General features: G+C 42.7%; 1 protein-coding gene across 5 annotated transcripts in view; it reads left to right on the plus strand.

Moving 5' to 3' along the window:
• SHQ1 (SHQ1, H/ACA ribonucleoprotein assembly factor) overlaps positions 1-20,208 on the plus strand; it is a 60,687-nt gene extending 40,479 nt beyond the window's left edge. For 2 of the 5 annotated variants that reach the window (XM_054838772.1, XM_054838773.1), the window contains one exon: positions 12,500-13,904. In XM_054838772.1, the coding sequence (XP_054694747.1) occupies positions 12,500-13,148 (649 nt within the window). In that variant the 3' untranslated portion in view covers positions 13,149-13,904. Of the gene's footprint in view, positions 1-5,222; positions 5,359-12,499; positions 13,905-20,088 lie in introns of those variants that run through there. The other 3 variants (XM_054838774.1, XM_054838775.1, XM_054838776.1) reach the window with 3 other exon arrangements.
• The last annotated feature ends 2,498 nt before the right edge of the window (positions 20,209-22,706 follow it).

Here is a 22,706-nt window from a genome sequence, read left to right on the forward strand (position 1 = left end):
AGTTTTCATATTTTTCTAGTGAAAAGTAATTATGAGTTGGCTCATTCTCCCTAGGTTGTTGGGTAATTCTGTACTGTCTTATTTGTTTCCATCAAGAAAGCACAGCTCAAAAAAATACCTCATGGTTCAAACATTAGCTATGGGTCTGCTGCAGAAAGTATTTGAGATTCTGCGCAATTTTTTATGCTACTGAAACAGCCTTTTCTAGTCTTACAAGAGGAAATGCTATCATTTTCCTTAGAACTTAGATAAGGGTTTGCCAGTTTATCAAAGAGTACGTTGATTGTTGGTGCCTGAATTTGGTAGAGAACCCAGTTTTATTTATTTTCATCCCAAGTCATCCGCTCTTAATCCTTAGATCACAGTTCTTTGATTTTAAAAATAGTAACTAATAATTTGCAAGCACATTATATATGTCTCTTCTTTCACTGTTTTGATGCATGTTTTTAATACTGTTTCTTTTTGTTTACTGTCATCTTGGGCTGCCATGCCTCTTATTAAATGTTGCATCTTATTTAAGGCCTGAGCTGTCACTTCAATTGCCTGTAAAGCAGTAGGTGCACATAGAGCACTTTGTAAATAACAATACCCATGTAATATACTGACTTAAGAGGCTTATAGCAAGACACTGTTTGCCCTGAAGGCTGAAAAATGTGATAGACAGGTGGATATAATACCAGAAATTCCCCTTTATATATGTTTTAGCAAGCCCTGTAAAACATGGATTTTTAACAAGGGGTCTAATCTCTCCTCCCAGCTGCTAGCTGCAGTTTCCTTTGATGTTTTTCCTCTCTTGTTTTTTTTCCTATTTATTCCATCACTTTTCTATAGCTCATATTCCTTCAGGCTGTGTCTGAATGCACCTTGCTGTGGGTAGAGAAGGCAAAGAAGAAAGCCATTTTTTCCCCCTCAGGCTACTGCTTTGATTTTCCAAAGTTGTTGGGAGGCAGTTCCTATCTGCCTACAGAAGGGTCAGCGATCTGTGTCATGTCTTTTCAGTCAGCACATCTCAGCTGACTCTTCTTCTGTTTTGACTAGGGGAAGGATGAGCTTGTGTAGTTGTTGCTTTTCTAAGCAGGTGGAGTGTGCAGCTGTGATCAAAGTGGGAAGCAGATCTGCAGGCTGATAACATCTTCCTGTTTTGTTGAACCTTGTCGGTAGCTACCTTGGTCTCTTCCACCTGCCCCTTGCAGTGATTGTCCCATAAATCTCAAGACAGAACAGAGGTAGAATGAGAGAGAAAAAATGTTGAATGAGATGATAATTTAGTCTGTGGCCTAACACCCACTCCCCACTATTCCTGGGGTCTCCTTTCTGCAAGAACTGCACAGAGTGGGCCAGCTACGTGACGCTGCATGTGTGGCCTGCAAGTTTCCCTGCAGCCAATTCAGTGGGGTGTGATTGTGGTATTATTAATTATTATTTTTTGTTATTATTGTTCATAAGAGGCATGATCATGCTCTAGAGCATCTGATACCAGGTGCCTTACAGACACAACAGGGTGTGGGGAGGAGAAGGTGGGAGCAGACTGTTCAGTTTAGGCCCTTGCCAGGAATTTGCAGGATGCTCAGATTTGGTGTCCTTTAGTGTTTAGATTGGATGAGTTGAGAATGGACTGTGAGTGGGGAGGCTACAGGTGGTGTTTTCTCTTCTGGTATTACGGGTGTCAGTCAGAAGCAATGGAACAGTGTCAAAGTTAAAACTCTGATCGACTTCACTAGGACTTTTGTTGTTTGGTGGATAAATTCTGTTGTAAATGGGTAGGATCATGTTGGGATAATATGTTTGTAATTGTGCCTTTAAGCCTGTTGCTTGTCATTGTTATTTTTGTAATACATGACTTTGCTAGCATTATCCTGACACTAAAATTCACATCTTCTGCACTGCTTTGTGCGAGTATCTTTCATTCCCATATTGTAATACGAATTGTATCATTTACAGTGTTAGGAGTGCTATCTCTTAGATCACCAGTGGTGATCATGAAGACCAAGTTCTAGGTAATGGGAGTTAAGAAATTTGAGGGAGATGGGACTAATGTAGAAAAACTGACAGCGTTCCATTTCTGTAGTGCAGCCAATACTTATATCACATTATAAAATATGTTCCTTTCTCTGTGTCTGTGTTGTGGTGAGTTATCTATTCATCTTTCATTATTTGTATTTATCATATATAACTTTGGAAGCTGTGCCATTGTTAGATGTTTGGATTGGTTGCAACTTACTGAAGCTATTTTGACAACACTGAGCTGCTGCTAAGCTCAAAGTATTCTTAGAACGTATACATAGTGTTGAGTTTCTTTTTATAGTCCAGTATTGATTCTAAGTCTGTTTTCTCTTATGAATATTTTCATAGTAACATCTCCATAAGTAAGCTGTACTTGATTTCCTTTATAATCCGTGATATGTTTGGTTACAATTTATCAAAAAGGCCAAGTAATGAAGGTAAGATGTTATATTGGAAAGCTTCATCTTTTTTTAAAATATTTATAAATGTGAAGTTCAGCTCATGCAGTATTTAGATTCATTATGAAAGAAGCACTGTAGAATTTCTGAATAAATATGGAGGGAAAGTCACTTGAAATATTCAGACTTATTAACATAAAAGAAGACACTTAAATTGAAATGATGGTGCTGTGCTTTGTATTTGATTTATGGTTAACAAACTGTAATACTTTAAGCTATGTAGATAGCAGTTCATGTTTACAAGACTGCAAGTTGGATCGCAGTGTAAGTATATCACTCTCTTAGCATCAGAATTCATGTAATGCCCTTTGAAAGACAGAATTTCAAGATGAAAGCATTTTATGTTCCCCTTAAACCCATTGGATTCTTCCACATCAGCCATTGTTTTATTGTGCAGGACTGCTTTCTGTCACCTGAAGATAAGTGGTGGGTTTCTCTTGTTAAAAGTAGTCTCTTTATGCTGGATTACTCTCTTCTAATCCTGTCAGTTTAAAGTGGTGGCATCTTGCTTACGGGCAGATGTATTTTCCAGACTTCTTTTTGAACCCAGTGCTCCCTTTTTTTTATAGTGTGGTTTTCCTATATTTAAGATAAAGACTTGCTGTGCAGCAAACGCTTTTCCAGTCTCTGTTTTGATGTCTACAAGGGAGAGAGGAAAAACAAAAAAAAAAGATTCTATAAATTTTTTACAAACCCAAGCCTTGTGCCCTAATCTCTTCACCACATCCTTTGACACCTTCACCAGGCAAGAGGCAGCATATGCAGTAGCTGGTCTTAGCACTGATCAGCTGGTTGGAATGTGCATGCTGTGTCCTCCTACCAAGCCCATACACATTAGCTGTGTTCTGCCGGCCTTTTCTCCTGAGGGTCATTATTTTTGATCTACCTCTGCTCATTTGCATGAAATATGTAGGAATTTAAAGATCTTTCTTAACCTCTAGTTGCTCTTAAATTTGATTGAAGTTGCCTGGTATTTCCAGGAGTTGTTAGGAATGAAATAATTAACAGTAGGTATAGACATGGACAGTATAACTGTGTAATCCTAAGTTATTTAGGCTAAAAATGAGAATCCATCCTCTTGAGAAATGGAAGGAATGAATTCTTACCTGCAATTGCATGAAATATCTTGAACAGACTGAGCACACTTTATTTTAGCAGCTGGCTTTTCATAAGGAGGTATAGAAATTAAGCAGTCTTTAGTGCTGTGTTGTGGCGATGGCGTGTTTCTGTCCTATGAAGACAGTGGTTAATCTCGTACTGAATCATGTGAACAAATGTTTCTGTTGTGTTTACACTCATCTGTCTTTCTTTTGCTGTAGATAATGTAGAAGATTAGTTAAAGTTTAGGTTAATTTTTACCTGAGCCCTGAAGAAAATGGTCCTGTTGCTCTTTCACTAATACATTAAATTCAGCTTTGTTCTTATCTTCCGTACTCATTGATCAGAGCTAATGAGATTTTAATGGGGTTATTTATTGGTTCTGCCTCTTATGATAGAAATGTATAATAAACTAAGCACATGAAACTGTTGAATGGTTCTGTTTGTGTTTATCTTGCTGGCTGTACTACCTATGCTGTGATTCTTTCAGATCTCATAAGCCAGGTAGGGTTACGATGACCCATCCAGCTAATAAAAACTGGAAAGTGATTTTCAAATGTTGCATATTCATCTTTCTGTTTAACTGACACAAATAGGAATTTTGTGGATAGAGGTGCCATTTTGAAAAGGCAGGTAAAATAGGGTTTAGACTTTTCTGTTCATTAGGAACCTACAGCATTTTCTGTGCGTGGCGCAAGTATAGACAAGTATTATCTGTGCTCTTCTGAATGAGGGCCTTTTGTTTCCATGAAAGGGTTGCCCTGTGGTTCAGGTGCTCTGTGTATTTTCTTTTCCACTACATCCCTCAAACTCGATGGTAATATTGTTATGCTTTGTTAAGTTTTAGCCATGTTTCACTGTAGAGAAAGGTTGTGTTCCCAGAGCTAGATGAAATAACATCTGTGAATAGTTTCCCCAAGCTCGTGGGGAATTGGGGTTAAAGGATGTATAAGGTACTTTGCAATGAAAAGTGTAAAGTTATGTCCATTGTTATAGTCTGTAATGCAACAGTGTGTACAGATAGGCAAAGTGGTTGTCACTCTCTGTTAACGTTTACCAAAACTACAGGCTTTCTGCTATGAATTTCTTTCAGAACTTAATTTGGATTATTTTTGTTCACTGATTCTGAGCTTGCTTTTTCAAAACTATTTCACTGTGGTTGGAGGTCATTGACTAGTGTATAACTTGAAGCACTCATTAGGAATAACCTTGAAAGTGAAATATGGCATCTCGTATAAAACACATGCTAAAAGGTGTAATTGAGTCTCTTATCTCCAGGCAGATTCTGAGGCTCATGTTCACTTGTAACCAATGACTTAAAAGAGTAGTTTAGGGCGAATGGCTGTTGTGTTTAGTGTGATGAGTTTCTTATTATTGCTGCTAAATGTCCATTTGTGAGGATCCTTTTCCTGAACTGGAGGATTTCTTTGTTATCTAATCTCATTGTTTGACCACTTATGCTTTTTTTGTGCATGTTGACTTTAGATGTTTCTACATTAATGAAGTCTGCTTTTGCATTCACGCCATCATCGTTATTGCTTCTATGTTTTACTAGTTGGGGCTGATCAAACCTAGGTTCTTTTATGTCTTGAATATTTTACTAAAATCAAATTATTTTTCAATTCTATATCATAAGAATTATTCTATTTTTTTTCTTTCTAGTTGTTTGAAATTGCATGTCAAGTGTGGAGGGATGTTTGACTGTTAGTTGCCTTTCTGAAAGAAGCCTGCTACTGTTGATCTCAAGCCCTGAATTTTAAGGGTTTTTTAGGGTAATTCAAGAGTATGTGTGTCTCCCACTTTGTCGTCCACCCCTGGGTGTCAGAATATGCTGTTCCAGGGACTTACGGTGTTACCCAACAAGGTGAGCTCAATTATCAGCTTCAAGAGACTTTCCCCAAAGATAAACAGTTTTGTTGCCCAAGCAGCTGTGCAGGACTAGATAGAAGCTGACATCTGAATTTTAGATTGAAGAACAATTTATTTTCTTCTACAGTAAATATAAGAATAGTTGGATGCTTTGTCAGCTGTGTCATTCTTGTATGAGCTTACTTTCTTATCTTTTGATATCATATTTGGCTGTAACTTGTTGAGCCTTCTGCTTCAAGGAAGCTTAAGCGGTAGACTTACTGCCATAGGGATATTAATTTTCATCAAGATCATGACAGAGTTCCTGTGGGAAGTTAATGTTGGCATTATCAAGGGACTGAACGTTGAACAGCGTCTCTTCGTACTCCTTGTGTCTGGACAGATAAGGCTTGGGCTGGAAGACAGTGATGGATGGAGTCCAGCAAGAACCACTCTGGGCAGGGGAAAACTAAGATGATCTGAAGGGCCAGGAGAGTCTGGCCCTTTTGCAGGTGCCCTTTTGTCCACCAGTGACAGTCCGTGCAGAAACGGTAGTTACATCCTATTGCAGCCTGTCCTCAACCAGGCAGAAGATTTCATTATCCCTTACAGTTTAGCTGACATTTCAATGTCTTGCAGAAACTAAATTTATGCATCCTCTGTATCTGAACTGCTGAGGCTCTACTTGGGGATAATATCTGGTGATGTCTGAGATAATATTAACTCTAGAATTGTCTTAATACTTACGATGCCGCTGGCTAAAAGAATAATTGTGGGGAAATTGTAAGCAACGCTGCCAGGTATGTAATTTGGAACACATTTGAAGTGGTTATACTCTTGGCTGGTTGCATTGCTTGTTATCTTATCTGTTTTATCTAAGAAAGAAGGTGTCTGTGAAACTTCTCTCATAAGTCTGAGTTTTGTCAGGCCTTGTTGAGAAAGATAGTTTAAATATAGACTGACACTTTATCCTTAAATGTGGTGGCTTCTCATATAGTAAATGTATAAAATTAAGGCAGTTGGGAATACCTTGTGATCCAGCAACAGAAAGCCTTTTGCTTAATGCAGCAGCTTTACTATTAGACGGATCCTATGTGTCCAGAGCTCCTGTTAAGTGGAGATAAGTGAAATAACTGCCCTTTTTATATTTGTCAGCCCTGCTGACTGGCACAGCATGCTGCTAGTTTGTATTTGAATGCATCTGAAGGAACTGGAGGCATACCGGAGGGTGGCTGCTTGGCAATGAGACAGGCCCTTTTTCATAATTGGTGGAACCTATGACACTGCAAAGGCACGTCTGCACTTGAAGTATCTACTGTTTCTTTGAGACTGTTTATCTTGCCTGTAAGGCTTAAAGATAATTAATGTAAAGTGTTTTACATTTAAAACAGGGCTTGTCAGCCCTGTAGAGCCAAGTTACAGCATTGTTAGCATGGAGGACTGATTGCCATTGTAGCATGGTGAATAGGCCCTAACCACATTCGAGCAACATAATGTAACATGACTTAAGTTGGTTCCAAGATTAGTTAGGTTCCAGCTGGGTTCCAAGACCAGTTAGGTCACATTCAAACACCAGACTGGTAACCAAAGCTGTAGTCAGTGTTTTTGCTGTACAGGTTCCCATGCTTTGTTGCTTTTGTGTTGTGCTTGGGCAAGAATAGCTCAATCTGCCACGACAGCACTTGTGCGCTGTACACTGACTTGAGCAGGGGTAGATAATAAGAAAATGCTGTTGCCTTACGGTTGTGTTTTGCCATGTCTTACACCTAGTTCACACTGTGTACTTCAGAAAAGTAGATGTTTGTGTACATCTGTGAAATTCAAAGCCAAACTTATGAAGTGGTAGAAATAATCCTTCTAATGTTTACAAAAGCAAGCTAGAGCTTGTGCCTCTACAAGAAAAGTCCTTCTTCATTCCATAGTGAAATGTTACTGACTCCTGCTTTGAAGGGCTGTGCTGCCAATTTGACTACTTACTCCCATGTTTGCAAATATTCTGCAGTGTTTTAGGTATATAAGTCCCATGCTGTGATAAAGTATGCAGTGCCACTCATCGTACAGAATGAGGAGCAGAATGCTGATTTTCATATTTTCAAGTTCTCTTTGAGTTGCTTGGTTTTGTTGTGGTAGTGTGGTGTGCTTTTCTCATTTTTGGAGGGTTTTTTGTTTTTGTTTTTTTTTTTAATGTAACTGCTAATGCAAGAGAATTGGATCTAAGGTGAGTTCCAGGCAGATGGAAAGGCCTGGTCCATTAACACTTTTTCTTTTAAACGTTTTCCTTTTGTACTGCTATTTCTGATTCTACATAGTATACAGAAGCATAATTACATATTTTTATTTTAACATTTGGGAAAAAATTACAGGATTTTGTGCCTGGATGTATCCCCCAAGTCCTGCATTTATTTTTTGCTTTCTGTGGCTAGATTGACTTCTAACATAAGCTGGAAGGAAAGATAAATCTTCCTTGGAAACAATCAAATCCTAATATATGTCTTCTATGAGACATATTTCTAGTAGCTCCATGTTCTGGAGATAACAGCTATCTTGATTGATTAGATCCTAGTGCCCTCTTTACTCCTTGAACAGAAGGTAGAACCAGAGCTCATAGGAGTGTTGGTCTTTGACTGGAGGAGTTGTGTCCTGCTTCCTTCCCACCTGGCTGCTCCTTGTGTCTCAGCACTGCAGCCAGTCCCAGCACCATCACTTCTCTTCGTACTGCCATAGGTGGGCTTTGCTGTGAACCTGTAACGATTTCCCTTTTCTGTTGCCATAAATTTTTCCCTTGTTCTATCCATCTCCCTTTATTTGCTAAATCTCCTTTGATTCTTTTCATTCCAGATTTACTGTTTTATAGTCTGAGACCTGTGGAACAAGATTTCCCCCCCCCGGTGCATGGAGAAACTCTCTGTTGCCTAGACAAGGATTACAGTAGTTCTGTCTTGAAATTTTAGTTCCAGACTACATGGACAAGACCTGAGATGCCTTTGTTGTTACCTGTTCCTCAAAGCTATACATTAAACAAAACATGCATCTGATCAGTTTAACCTGTAATTAAACATTTTCCCTAAGCAACTGACATCTTGATAACTAATAATTATCATGCGTAGCACCTTTAAAGCCTATTATGCATGTTTATGTAAGAACACTATTACCATAATAATAAGATATCATTACCACAAATGTGCATACTGAATGAGCATGTCTTAAAGTAATCATGCGATTCCATTAATCATACTTGAAAAATTAAAGTATTTGCTGTCTAATCTCTAAAACACTACTCAAAAGATTTTTCTAAACAGCAGGACCTGTTTACTGCAAGTCTCTAATACATGATATCTCATTTCTGGTGTCTCATTTTTGTTTCCTGAATTGTTGCTTATCTTTCAGCTAGGGAAATCATTAGCTCAGAGACCCACAGTCTCCCATTGAAAGCATTTCCATGCTCTTATTTTTATATTGTTTGCCGTGGTTTTTTTGTCCAGGGACTGCTGCCACCTTTTCTTATGACTGATGTGAAATGCACTCCTGAAACTCACTTCTCCTTGAAATTAGATAATTGCTTTAAACAAGATGGGCTGATAGCTAATTGTAATTGTTAGTCCCTTGCACAAGGGGAGGGGAAAAAAAAAAAAGCTGTTCAAGTGCACTTTTTTCCCCTTTTTAATAGAAGATTGGAAAGTTGGGGAGTGGAGTTTTCTGCTTTTATGTATAAATTTGTCAAGAGTGACAGCTTGAGTTTCTGTTTCTCATATTGAAATATTGAACTCTATCGTTCTTTTTTCTGGAATAGACTTGATGACCAATGTGAAAGTTGGGACGAAACATTTAGCCTGCTAAGAGATCTGGGTAACTGAAAAAAGACTTTTTCATGCTGGTTAAATCAAATTCCTGATGGGGCTAAGGGCTAAAAAAATAGTAAAATAATATTTTTTTAATTATTTATTAGAAGATTCTTATTGTGGTTGGCCTAATGTGATCTTTGGGGCATTGCTGGTGCAGACAGAAAGTTGTGCAGGTCTGCCTGAAGTCCCTACTCCTTCCCCTTTCCTGAAGTGTGCAGGTTGGCACTTCATGGACTGTGTCCTTGTGCACGGTGTTGGCAATCATGCTGCTCCATGGGACCACTGCGGGAGAGAGCTGGCGGAAGGCAGTTGTAGAGGTTAAGAGGATCGATGGAATTGTTGGCCTTTTGCAGGCTTTTACTCATCCAAGCAGAGTATCCATTTGTGCTGTTATTGTTAGAAGGGAAGAGCAGGGTGTTTAATTAATGACACTTTTTTCTGTAATCCTTTGTAAAGATAAAAGCATGTCCTCTCTCAGTAGTTCTATCAAAACTTCTGGGGAAAAAGGACTAACGGTGAAACTTGAAGCCACAGTTGTTTTATGAAATCAGTTATTACCATTATTGTATAGTGTATTTTGATCACTCAGAAGGAATTGACCCGAGGTTTTCAGACTAAGAATGCCTTTTGCAGTTTTCCAGTTGTCCAGCAGGACAGGTGTTTGTCTGTAGCTGGCAGGCACCAGTGTTTTCATTCATCTCTTTGAGCTCATTGATAAAAATGCATTCGTGTATAGAGTGATCAAATGCTTGCTGCTTTAGAGAAGCCATTCTTTTATCTGTCAATAGTACCGCATCTAATTTAGTAACATAATGTGTGCTGAGTCAAATTAATATATCACTGTGTGTTTTCTTCCTTAACGCTTGGCATTATAATCTGGAGCACATTCATTAATGCCACAAAGTACATGGTGCCATACATCTCCTTACTACTTGATGCAGTTACCTGACATGTTCCTGTATCTAAGGTGTTAACTGTATTATAAGATAGTAGTAAGAGGAGGAGAGGATTTTAAGGGAGTGATTTCAAGGTCTGAGAGTATCTAGCAGAAAAATATGCATGAAAAATTACAACAGCAGAAATAGGGAAAAGGGAAAAATACATACAAGATTGGGAAACAGTGACAGATGTGATAGAAGAGATGTGACGACAAACGGGACTTTCAAAATTGATTTTCTATCTATAATGGCAATAGTAAAACAGGTAGGTGAGACTGAGGTAGCTGGAGCTGAAGATGTATCACCAGAGGAAATTGTCATGCCTACAGTTAGTTGCTCACGGCTGTCAATGGAATTAAAAGGAACTGCATATAAAATGGGTACAGAACAATGTTCTCTGTCACAATGTGCATTTAGCTTTTGGAGCTCGTTGTATTCCTGTGGACAGTCAGGCAATAGGACAGGAAAAGGGATTGTACCTTCATATTATTAACAACTCTTACAGGGAAGACGGCACATACACACACATACATAGAGTTAGAAGGAAGGAAAGAGACTGTTCCAAAAGCAAAGCAAAATGTTTTCTGAAAGGATTATAAACTCTTGTGACTTGGAGTGTAAACTGGCTTCTCACCAATGTGTTCAGGAAACAGATTCCCCTGCAAGCCAGTTATTTTGTTACCACCTATCTGCAAGGCTTCACTAACCTTTCTATGTATCACTTGGCTGCTGCTTCTTTCTTTTTAACTATGGAGCAGGGAGAATGCTTTCTTTGTTCCCAATTAGTTGGCAATTTCTCAAATCCTCCATAATTTTTCAAGAAAAATTCAAGCTCTTGACAAAAATAAAATGGAAACATATCACCAAAAAGAACAAATCAGAATAGTGTTAAGTAAGCAACTTTTCAAAATTTGGTATTTGTGTTTATATTGGAGGCTGCTAGGATAATGTGATTTAATTCTTAACTTTAGATTTAAAAATCCTAGAAATATAAATTGTTCTCTGTTGCTTCAGTTACTTCTGGAAAACACTTATTTCTTAGTTTTCTAGTCTATTGGTGGAGCTAAGGAAGTTTAATATGCTTTATTCCAAGTTCAGCTTTTAGATGTTGTGCGCTCTCTCTAAAATGTGCAAGAAGCTGCATTGAATTTCCCTTCCCCCACTTTTAAATCCAATTCCTTTAGGAGCAAAAAAAAAAAATGGAAGCGTCTATGTTATACTGAGTAATTATGCCCCCTGGGAAATAGAATATAAAGATCTTTAAAATCATTCAACTGAGAGAACAAGCACTTTAACTTTTGCCTCGCAGGAGTCATGTATTACATTATCAGCTACTTGCTCCAGTGTCAGTGTGTCATGCCTTGCAGGTTAGCAGGTTTGGCAGAGGAAATGAAACCCAGTCAGTTACTGCAGGATTTATAGTAGACCTGCTGTTGCAGGAAGTGGTGAAAAGTTGATTGATAGTCTGAGGCAAAACTCTACAACAAGAAACAGGATGTATGTTTGTTATTTTATACCCGTTTTCCCCTCTGTCCCCCACCTCCATTTCAAGGCACTCTTTTACTTTTTGTTCTGTTTATAAATCCATGATGCACCTTTCTGGTAAAGCATGTGCTGACTTTAAAACACTTGAGGAAATGGATATGGCTGTACCAAGGATTTGAAGTTGACATAACGTGCCTGCTTTATTAGAGGTGTTTATCTAAATGGCCTTGATGTTTTTGTTGAATTGTATTTCAGCGGAGTTATAAGTGAAAGGTAAAGCACATCTATAGAACATCTGCTATCATGGGTGCATAAAGCTAGCTGTGAGAGGAGGATAATATATCACTGAGATAGACCTGATCAGCTGTGCTCTATCAGTTCATCTGCATTTAACTGACATATCTGGAAGGGTCGTAAACCAAAATGATTTTTCTGTATATAAACTTAATCCAGCAAGCCACATCCTGCAGCAGAGTTCACCTCTAAGGATGGCAATCCTGAAAAGGTTTCTCCTGAAATCTGTTTTCCCTTGCTGTGTGCTGTGGAGACATCAATGCAGCAATATCTTCTCTGAAAGCATCACCGAAGACTTTCAGTGGGATATTGTGTAGCCGTGTATGAAAAGTTACCCAAAATAATAATAATTATGAATACTTTTGATTTCTCCTATCCCTCCCTGCAGCATCTACTTTTACAATCACAATCAAAGAAGAAAGTTGTTTGCAAACCAAGCAAATAGTAGGAACATTTAAGATTTGTGTTCTCATTATCAAATGGGAAAGTTCTGTTTGTAAAGTTAAATAATAGATCTTGTTCTTTGTTAAAGGTCAAAAAAGTTGGCTGCACTCTCTGAATCCTTGCAGAAAACCACACTCACGAAGTCCCACGTGGGATTTGAACTAGAAGAGCTGGAAGCAGCGGCAGTGCTGGTACAGGAGGAAGAGCGCATGTTAAAAGCTGTTGGCACAGTTTCCAAGCAACAGCTGCCTTCCTCTGAGTCGGAGACAAGTGACTCTGAAGAATCAAGCAGTACTTCATCATCTGAGACAGAAGGCTCTGATTCAGATGAGCGAGAGTCCTCAACCAGTGACGATGGGAAAACAAATTCTTTACAAAACATGCTTCAAGAGGAGAGGACAGCTCCACTTATTGACTGTAATGGATTAAGGCAGGGCACAAACACTTCGACGTTTGAGGTTAGTGATGAAAAATCAAAGGTTTCTTTGCAATCTACATCTGTTCCTGGAAAATTGATAGAAGAATTAGAAAAGCAAATGCACACTGCAATTAGACTTTCAGAACAGCCTGAAGGATTGGCTACTGCAAGCTGCATTTTACAGGAACAAGAAGAAAACCGTGTATCTGAACCTGACAGATTTTCAAATGATACTACTGGGAAGGGAAATTTCTTGGAGGTGTCTTCAAAGACAAACCCATTGCTTTTTCTTTGCAGCACAAATGAAGATGAAGACTAAAGGACCATGTTAGAACACGGTGTGACCCACTAGCAACACAGCTCATTGCTATAACGAGGTGTTCCCAAGGCTATCCTGCGCTGCAGAAAAAGTTGATATTTTTCTTTGTTGTGTTGACAGTTTGGAGGACAAGACTGCTTGAAAAGAATTGATATGACTGCATGATAGATACCCTCGTAGTTCGATATTTATTTTTCTTCTCCGATTCAACAGAGTCTTGATTTGATCTCTACATGTGGGAATGTGTAATTTGAGAAAACTTCTAGAAAAGGTTTTCATTTAAGCTTATTCAGTAGTACGATGATGTCCTAATCGAATACAACTGAAATGAGTTGTAACATCATTTTAGTTATCTTTAACTGTTGGGATTTACTTGAAAAATACCCTTGTTATGTTTGTATAAACTTGTTTATGACATGTTACTGCATTTTGTTTAATTCTAAAATGCTTTATAGCTAACCACTTCAAAAACAATGGTTATAAATTTAAGAGTCTAAATAGTGCTGACAAATTATTTTAAAATATATAAATATTTTCTATTTTTTGTACAAAATAATTGAAGTTTCTTTATCATCAGTGCAAGGTAGAAGGGTTATAAGTTCTATTTCTACAAGATAGAAGGGTTATAGCTTATATTTCTACAGTTCTTACGTAAGTTATTTCAACAGTTTTGTCATGTATTATTGTGCTGTTTTTGAAATGTTTCCACATGTGGACACTACTATTGCTCTCTAAAGAATAGAAATCATAATTATTTCTTATTTCTTTCTGCATATGTGTGTTGGGTTTGCGTGGCAGGGTTTTGGTAGCGGGGGGGCTACAGGGGTGGCTTCTGTGAGAAGCTGCTAGAAGCTCCCCCTGTGTCTGACAGAGCCAATGCCAGCCGGCTCCAAGATGGGCCCGCCGCTGGCCAAGGCCAAGCCAATCAGCGCCTCTGTGATAACATATTTAAGAAGTAGAAAAACACTTAGAGGGAGAGAGCTTTTGCAGCCGGAGAGAGAAGTGAGAAGATGTAAGAAACTCTGCAGACACCAAGGTCAGTGCAGATGGAGGGGGAGGAGGAGCTCCAGGCGCCGGAGCAGAGATCCCCCTGCAGCCCGTGGTGAAGGCCATGGTGAAGCAGGCTGTCCCCCTGCAGCCCATGGAGGAAGGATGAGGGGGTGTAGCGATTCCACCTGCAGCCCGTGGAGGACCCCATGCCGGAGCAGGTGGAGACACCTGAAGGAGGCTGCGGCCCGTGGGAAGCCCACGCTGGAGCAAGTTCCAGGCCGGACCGGTGGACCCGTGAAGAGGGGAGCCCACGCCAGGGCAGGTTTGCTGGCAGGACTTGTGACCCCGTGGGGGACCCCACGCTGGAGCAGTTTGCTCCTGAAGGTCTGCACCCCGTGAGAGGGACTCCATGCTGGAGCAGGGGAACGATGAGAGGAGTCCTCCCCCTGAGGATGAAGAAGCGGCAGAAACACCATGAGATGAACTGACCGTAACCCCCACTCCCCGTCCCCCTGTGCCGCTGAGGGGGGGGAAGGTTGAAGCCGGGAGTGAAGTTGAGCCCGGGAAGATGGGAGGGGTGGGGGGAAGTGTTTTAAGAGTTGATTTTATTTTCTCATTCCTCTACTCTGTTTTGCCTAGTAATAAATTAGATGAATTCCCTCTCTAAGTTTGGTCTGTGTTGCTCGTGACAACAATTAGTGAGTGATCTCTCCCTGTCCTTATCTCGACCTGCAAGCATTTCGTTATGCCTTTTCTCCCCTGTCTAGTGAATGAGGGGAGTGAGAGAGCGGCTCTGGTGGGCACCTGGCCCCCAGCCAGCTCAACCCACCACAGTCTTTTTGGCGCCCAACGTGGGGCTCGAGAAAATCGAGATAAGGACAGTAATTGGAAGAGGTAACGAGCAAAACATTGACTGAACGTAGATTGAGAGTGAAATAGCGGTGAAGGGACGAGAGGTGGATTCTGTGTGTATTGTCTACTCTTGTTTAGTGTTGTGATAGTGTTGCTTTGATTCTGGTGGGGGGAATTCTTTTTCTTTTTCCTTGTTGATGTGATTAGTGTGTGTGTAGTTTTTCTGTTGAATATGTTTTAATAATTCTTAAATATGTGATTCACAGAGGCGAGGGGTGGAATGTGTTGGGTTTGCGTGGCAGGGTTTTGGTAGCGGGGGGGCTACAGGGGTGGCTTCTGTGAGAAGCTGCTAGAAGCTCCCCCTGTGTCTGACAGAGCCAATGCCAGCCGGCTCCAAGATGGGCCCGCCGCTGGCCAAGGCCAAGCCAATCAGCGCCTCTGTGATAACATATTTAAGAAGTAGAAAAACACTTAGAGGGAGAGAGCTTTTGCAGCCGGAGAGAGAAGTGAGAAGATGTAAGAAACTCTGCAGACACCAAGGTCAGTGCAGATGGAGGGGGAGGAGGAGCTCCAGGCGCCGGAGCAGAGATCCCCCTGCAGCCCGTGGTGAAGGCCATGGTGAAGCAGGCTGTCCCCCTGCAGCCCATGGAGGAAGGATGAGGGGGTGTAGCGATTCCACCTGCAGCCCGTGGAGGACCCCACGCCGGAGCAGGTGGAGACACCTGAAGGAGGCTGCGGCCCGTGGGAAGCCCACGCTGGAGCAACTTCCAGGCCGGACCGGTGGACCCGTGAAGAGGGGAGCCCACGCCAGGGCAGGTTTGCTGGCAGGACTTGTGACCCCGTGGGGGACCCCACGCTGGAGCAGTTTGCTCCTGAAGGTCTGCACCCCGTGAGAGGGACTCCATGCTGGAGCAGGGGAACGATGAGAGGAGTCCTCCCCCTGAGGATGAAGAAGCGGCAGAAACACCATGAGATGAACTGACCGTAACCCCCACTCCCCGTCCCCCTGTGCCGCTGAGGGGGGGGAAGGTTGAAGCCGGGAGTGAAGTTGAGCCCGGGACGATGGGAGGGGTGGGGGGAAGTGTTTTAAGAGTTGATTTTATTTTCTCATTCCTCTACTCTGTTTTGCCTAGTAATAAATTAGATGAATTCCCTCTCTAAGTTTGGTCTGTGTTGCTCGTGACAACAATTAGTGAGTGATCTCTCCCTGTCCTTATCTCGACCTGCAAGCATTTCGTTATGCCTTTTCTCCCCTGTCTAGTGAATGAGGGGAGTGAGAGAGCGGCTCTGGTGGGCACCTGGCCCCCAGCCAGCTCAACCCACCACAGTCTTTTTGGCGCCCAACGTGGGGCTCGAGAAAATCGAGATAAGGACAGTAATTGGAAGAGGTAACGAGCAAAACATTGACTGAACGTAGATTGAGAGTGAAATAGCGGTGAAGGGACGAGAGGTGGATTCTGTGTGTATTGTCTACTCTTGTTTAGTGTTGTGATAGTGTTGCTTTGATTCTGGTGGGGGGAATTCTTTTTCTTTTTCCTTGTTGATGTGATTAGTGTGTGTGTAGTTTTTCTGTTGAATATGTTTTAATAATTCTTAAATATGTGATTCACAGAGGCGAGGGGTGGAATGTGTTGGGTTTGCGTGGCAGGGTTTTGGTAGCGGGGGGGCTACAGGGGTGGCTTCTGTGAGAAGCTGCTAGAAGCTCCCCCTGTGTCTGACAGAGCCAATGCCAGCCGGCTCCAAGATGGGCCCGCCGCTGGCCAAGGCCAAGCCAATCAGCGCCTCTGTGATAACATATTTAAGAAGTAGAAAAACACTTAGAGGGAGAGAGCTTTTGCAGCCGGAGAGAGAAGTGAGAAGATGTAAGAAACTCTGCAGACACCAAGGTCAGTGCAGATGGAGGGGGAGGAGGAGCTCCAGGCGCCGGAGCAGAGATCCCCCTGCAGCCCGTGGTGAAGGCCATGGTGAAGCAGGCTGTCCCCCTGCAGCCCATGGAGGAAGGATGAGGGGGTGTAGCGATTCCACCTGCAGCCCGTGGAGGACCCCATGCCGGAGCAGGTGGAGACACCTGAAGGAGGCTGCGGCCCGTGGGAAGCCCACGCTGGAGCAAGTTCCAGGCCGGACCGGTGGACCCGTGAAGAGGGGAGCCCACGCCAGGGCAGGTTTGCTGGCAGGACTTGTGACCCCGTGGGGGACCCCACGCTGGAGCAGTTTGCTCCTGAAGGTCTGCACCCCGTGAGAGGGACTCCATGCTGGAGCAGGGGAACGATGAGAGGAGTCCTCCCCCTGAGGATGAAGAAGCGGCAGAAACACCATGAGATGAACTGACCGTAACCCCCACTCCCCGTCCCCCTGTGCCGCTGAGGGGGGGGAAGGTTGAAGCCGGGAGTGAAGTTGAGCCCGGGAAGATGGGAGGGGTGGGGGGAAGTGTTTTAAGAGTTGATTTTATTTTCTCATTCCTCTACTCTGTTTTGCCTAGTAATAAATTAGATGAATTCCCTCTCTAAGTTTGGTCTGTGTTGCTCGTGACAACAATTAGTGAGTGATCTCTCCCTGTCCTTATCTCGACCTGCAAGCATTTCGTTATGCCTTTTCTCCCCTGTCTAGTGAATGAGGGGAGTGAGAGAGCGGCTCTGGTGGGCACCTGGCCCCCAGCCAGCTCAACCCACCACAATATGCTCTTAATATTATTGTAGTAGTGTTAACCAAAATGAAGAAACAACATGGGACAGTGGTCTTGAGTATAGGACTGAAAGCAAAGTTGTGCTGTCTAGACCTGGCTTTGTTACTAGTTTTGCCAACTCATTTGTTCCTTTTTGTCTTTATAATGTTAAAATGACTCAATTAGACAATATATTTTGTGCTAATTTCTGTTAACTCTAGATAGGTTCTTGAAATCAGGTGGCTACTGCAAATTATATGCTGCTATTCAATCTCTACAAAAGGATTTGGGAGGGAGGCAGGATGGGCCATGGACCACCAGGCTTGGTTCAGCAGCCTGACAAAACAGGAGCACCTGATTCATGCCTCTGGAGGAACAAGCCGTGATTACTTTTCAACCGTTTTACTATTAAAAAATGTATAAAAATCCTGAGCTTAAAGACTTATTCTTCACCAATGCTACACCCTGCTGGAAATCAGCAGGCTAGCTCTGTTCCTGCGCTGACTCCTGTTCAGTAAGAACTGCAGCCCGGATCTGCCAGTATTTTTTATGTTCTTAAATACCTACCGGTCGCTTAATCAGTCTCTGTGTTCTGTTCCCCAGGGGAGGAACCTTTCCCATCTTGCATGTCAGTGAGCACTTACTCTTTTAAATGCTAGCAATAAAATCTACACTGTAGCTGCTATTATGCAGCATATGTCTGAGAGGGGAAAAAATGTGCTTGGGGCGGGGGGGGGATAAGTAACCTACCTCCCTCTCTCCCCAAATTACAGGTATGAACTCTGAAACTTCCTTCAGTTGAACATGGGCTGGAAAAAGCTAAATCAGTATGGGTTAGGAAATACATGTTGTGAAAAGTGATAGGTATTTGTAATATCCCGCGTCTTTGGCACTCTTTTTTTTTTTTTTTTTTTTCTTCCTCCATTCTCCCATTTTGTGGCAGACTGCTGAGGAGAATGTTCCTCTTTTTCTAACAGACCTGCTTACTTGCAGGGCCTGGCTGCCTCTTCTATAGTGAGGACAACATCTTTAGGTAATCTTCTTGTTCTCTGCGTGCCTTAAAACACGGTTTCTTTATGCCATTCATGAGCCTTTTCCATCACATCTGCATGAATCCAGTTTGGGTGTAAATGTCTTCAGTGTCTGCACAATGTGGTGCCCCAATAAATGCCAGATAAGAACATGGCATGCATGCAGATGTTAACTCCCAGATAACTTTGATGTCATTGATGTCCTCACCTTTGAGACCCCACATAGCTGAGCTGTTTCTGCCTCCGAAAACATACAGGTGTCTAGTGTCTTGGTGCAGGTCTGCAGCGTGCTTTTTCCCTCTGCTTCTGTCCTGCTTTTCCTCTGCACTTGGGGTAACGTCCTGTGGTGTGTTGTACCCCGTGGCCGCTTCCCACTCCCAGGTTTCTTCCCCTTTTTGTCCATGGTTGATGTTCATCATTACCTTTTTGCAAAACTCTTGTTGTTGAGGAGCTGATAATGAGTGTTGATTTATATATTGATTGATAGCAATTTTATGTGACCTTTGTAGTGGTGCTTGTAGAGCTGGGAAGTTTTTCTGTATCGGGTGATAAGAATTTCACATGTGGCTGTGTTATCCAGCACACCCAGAGTGCTCAGAATGAGCAACATCTGTATGAAAGAGAAGCCTTGCTTCCCTAAAAAGAATGCACAGAGGCACTTTCAAAAGAAAAGTGAGGCTCAGTAACCTTGTTTAGTCCAAACTGAGGCTTGCCAAATCCATGAACCACAAACACTTGGGAAACACAAAAAAACCCCAACCCTGCCACCACCCCCGACCCCTCAATCCCATAAGCAGCTGTGGGGTCTGAAAGAAGTGAATGAACTCCAATAACGAGTCAGATTTACGTAGAGGAGCTACGTGAATCCGTAGGAATTGTTCTCAAGTTTTCCGGGCTGGAAATCTGTTGATATATGAGGAACTCGGTACGTGTGTAATCTGTTCTGTTGGTTTTATAATTCTCCTTGTTCCTAGTGCCCCTCCCCACCCCATCCACCCAAGCCTATTTGTAGCACAGCCAATACTTTGTTTTAGGGCATTTGTTGCTCATCATTGTAATCAGTCCGAAGGGAACAGAATTGCAGTCTCTGGACAAAATTCCTACTGAAAATAAGTTTAAATATGAGCTCAGCCTGAGAGGGGAAGAGCTGTGGGATTTTGCTGGAGGGGAGGGGAAGGCGGGTTGTCTGAGGTGTGTGGAGTGCTCTGGGGGAGAGATTAAATGGAGTTGGAAATTAACTTGTTTAACGTTAATCGGTTAACATTGTCATTATAGATCTAGGCAGTCTAAATAGAGCATCTTTGTCCCCACTTTATGTCGTGGTGGTGCAGAGCTGCCCTGGAGCCAACTAGGGTGGCCGTGGGAAGATGGCTCCAGTTAATGTCCTGATGCTTCTCTGCCGCAGCAGACTGTCCTCGGGACAGCACCGACCTCCGTTCTTACCCAGACCCAAGCAAAGGCAAGGTCTCATTCCCAGCCCCGCGTCTTCGCAGAGATGTTTGTGAGCTGTCCTGCCAGAAAGCCGATCTCCCTGGGTGAGTGAATGGCGGCAGCCTGGATTCGTGCCTGAGGCCCCAGGGGAGTCTGTTCTCCATCCTCGCTGCTGCCTGGAGCGCTGCTCCTGCCAAGGACAGCAGGAGAGGGATCTGCAGGGCCCTGTTTGTGCTCTCGCTGGCATATGTGCCAGCCCTGCTGTCGAGCTGCCCGGGTGTAACGCAGCCCTGGTGAATGAGAACGAAGGCAGCTCCAGTGCTCTTGAGCCTCAGTGCCAATGCTCGGCAGGACTGGGGGCAACACGATGTGTGTGTGGGTGGAGGGGGGCCCTTGCATCCAGGGGTTGACCCTGAAAGAATGGAGATGTGCTTGTGTTAGGGAGATACCTGTTCTTGTAGTGCTTTACGAATAAGGTTTTTAAAGCAAGTGAAATACTAGAAACAATCAGTAGATAAACCTTTTTTTTCCCTCCTTTTTTTTTCTATGGGGACAGTGTCTCACAGGACATTGCCACCTTTTCATTGCTTTCCCCAAAGAAAAAATTACTGCTGAATTGATTAAATAATTGATTTCCTCCCCCCAGCTTTTGTAATTCCAGCCAGCTTTCTGAAAAGTTTGTAAAGGCTTTGCTCTATATCAAAAGAAGCAAGCATCAATTAGACTTGATTTACTACAGTAAAGGATAAATATGGCAAAGAAATAGATGCACAGCACTGGAGCGAAGGGGCCAGGCAGCCCTCCGCCATTGACACAGCTGAATTTTGTCAAAGCCTGAGCCGACTGTCTCAAGGCTGGAGAAAACAAACAGGGAAACACATGTCAAACAGATAAATAGCTCTGCTGCTTAGAGCTCTCCGTGGAGGCCGTTTGTCTCCAAGATAAGGAAGAATGCACTCCAGAGCTGTGAGAAGATAAGCTGGGAGAACAAAATGAATACGGAATTGCTACGGGTGTACTTGGGCATTCACACACGGAGCAAATAAATACAGTACCCCCTCCCTGGGGGTCTCTACAGAGAGTAGGGTGCAGCACCCAGGGAAAAGTCTAATGTGAACTTGCAGGCTTTTCTTAACTATTTCAGCAGTGGATGATCTTTACACCTTTACAGCACACAACAAAATGGCGTTGGTGTCAGTTCTCTTAGCCAGTCACTGATTTTAAAGTATTTTCCAAGCCTGTCATGGATCTATTTCTCTCCTTGTTAGTGGTAAGTGGGCTGCAGTCTGTGGTTATGTGGGCATGTGTGAGGCATGATTTTGCACTGACACGATAAACTTGAGTTTGTAGTACTGTGGTACCCATAAATCACACTATTTTTATATTCTTAGGTTTTGGAGAAGTGAGAGTACCATTTCCATAAATGCTGCATTTGAAGACCTGACTTAGATGGTATCCGAAATGCGTTTGGTAATGTTGGTTTGCATTTCATTAAAAGTTTTCTCATATTCAAAAGCCGCAATACGATTCAGCACAGTTGGCGGCATTTTGGAGGATGCTCAAGGACAAGAACAAAAGCCATGTCCCTCAGGTGAGGACTAAGATGTTGGCAGAGCTCCATGACGGAGGACAGCTGTGACCCAACAGCTGGTCATTTCTGTGGGAGAAGCTTCTTTCAGTCGGACAGTGATGGGAAAAACCAGAAAGTTTCAGGTTTATAAACTAGCAAGGTGGGCCGGGTGGTGACCTTACTATCCAGTAACCCCAGGAGCTCTGTGGCCAGTCCCTCACTTCGCTGTTGATGTTCTGAGTGACTTGGCAAATCATTTTCCCTGGTCTTGCAGAGGTACTGGGTCTAAATCAGGAAGGTCCAGGCTTTGGAAGGGGAACATGGAAATAGAGTAAAAAAGAATGAAGTTCAAATCTGATAGTGGAGACTTCTTTCTCTGCTACTGACTTGAGCAAGGGCAAGAGGCTAAAATCTACAATTTCTGATGCATTCTTAAATATCTTTCTGTGTATCAGTATCTGAGTATCTGACTCAAGGCCATCGGTGCCTTGGGAGCTGTGGTTCTCACCACACCAGCTGGAGCTGCTGCTCTTCTAAACCCCTGAAAACTAGCAAAACTTGGCCAAAATTAGATGCCAGAAAGCTCTTTAAAAAATAACAGCAGGATGTGTCTGAAGGCTTCGCGCTCTGTTCCACTGTGTATCGATACCTCTGTAAAACAGACCTCTTGGCCCTCTGCCCAGGGGGATCTGTGAGGCTTCATCACACTTTAATGATACTTTGGTGGTTGTCTTCTGGAAAGGACCTGCTCTCGGGCGATCCCTGGGCATAGCCTTGCTTTGAGTCAGGACAAATCAGGATAAAACCCACTGTGTGTGCGAGACTGTTTCTAACGCATTCCGAACAGATCCCTTGGCAGGCAGATCCCCTTCTTTGAAGAGCTCAGGAATTTAATAGCCCTTCTCATTCTCATCATCAATTTGGCTTGCACCACTCTTCTCCGTGCATGATGCCGCTGTCAGCACAGAACCCCCGTTCTCCGGTGTTAAGCTGCTCTTGGAGGTCCCATCTCTGTACATCAC

Source organism: Grus americana, chromosome 11 (genome assembly GCF_028858705.1).
Source record: "Grus americana isolate bGruAme1 chromosome 11, bGruAme1.mat, whole genome shotgun sequence".
NCBI lineage: Eukaryota > Metazoa > Chordata > Aves > Gruiformes > Gruidae > Grus > Grus americana.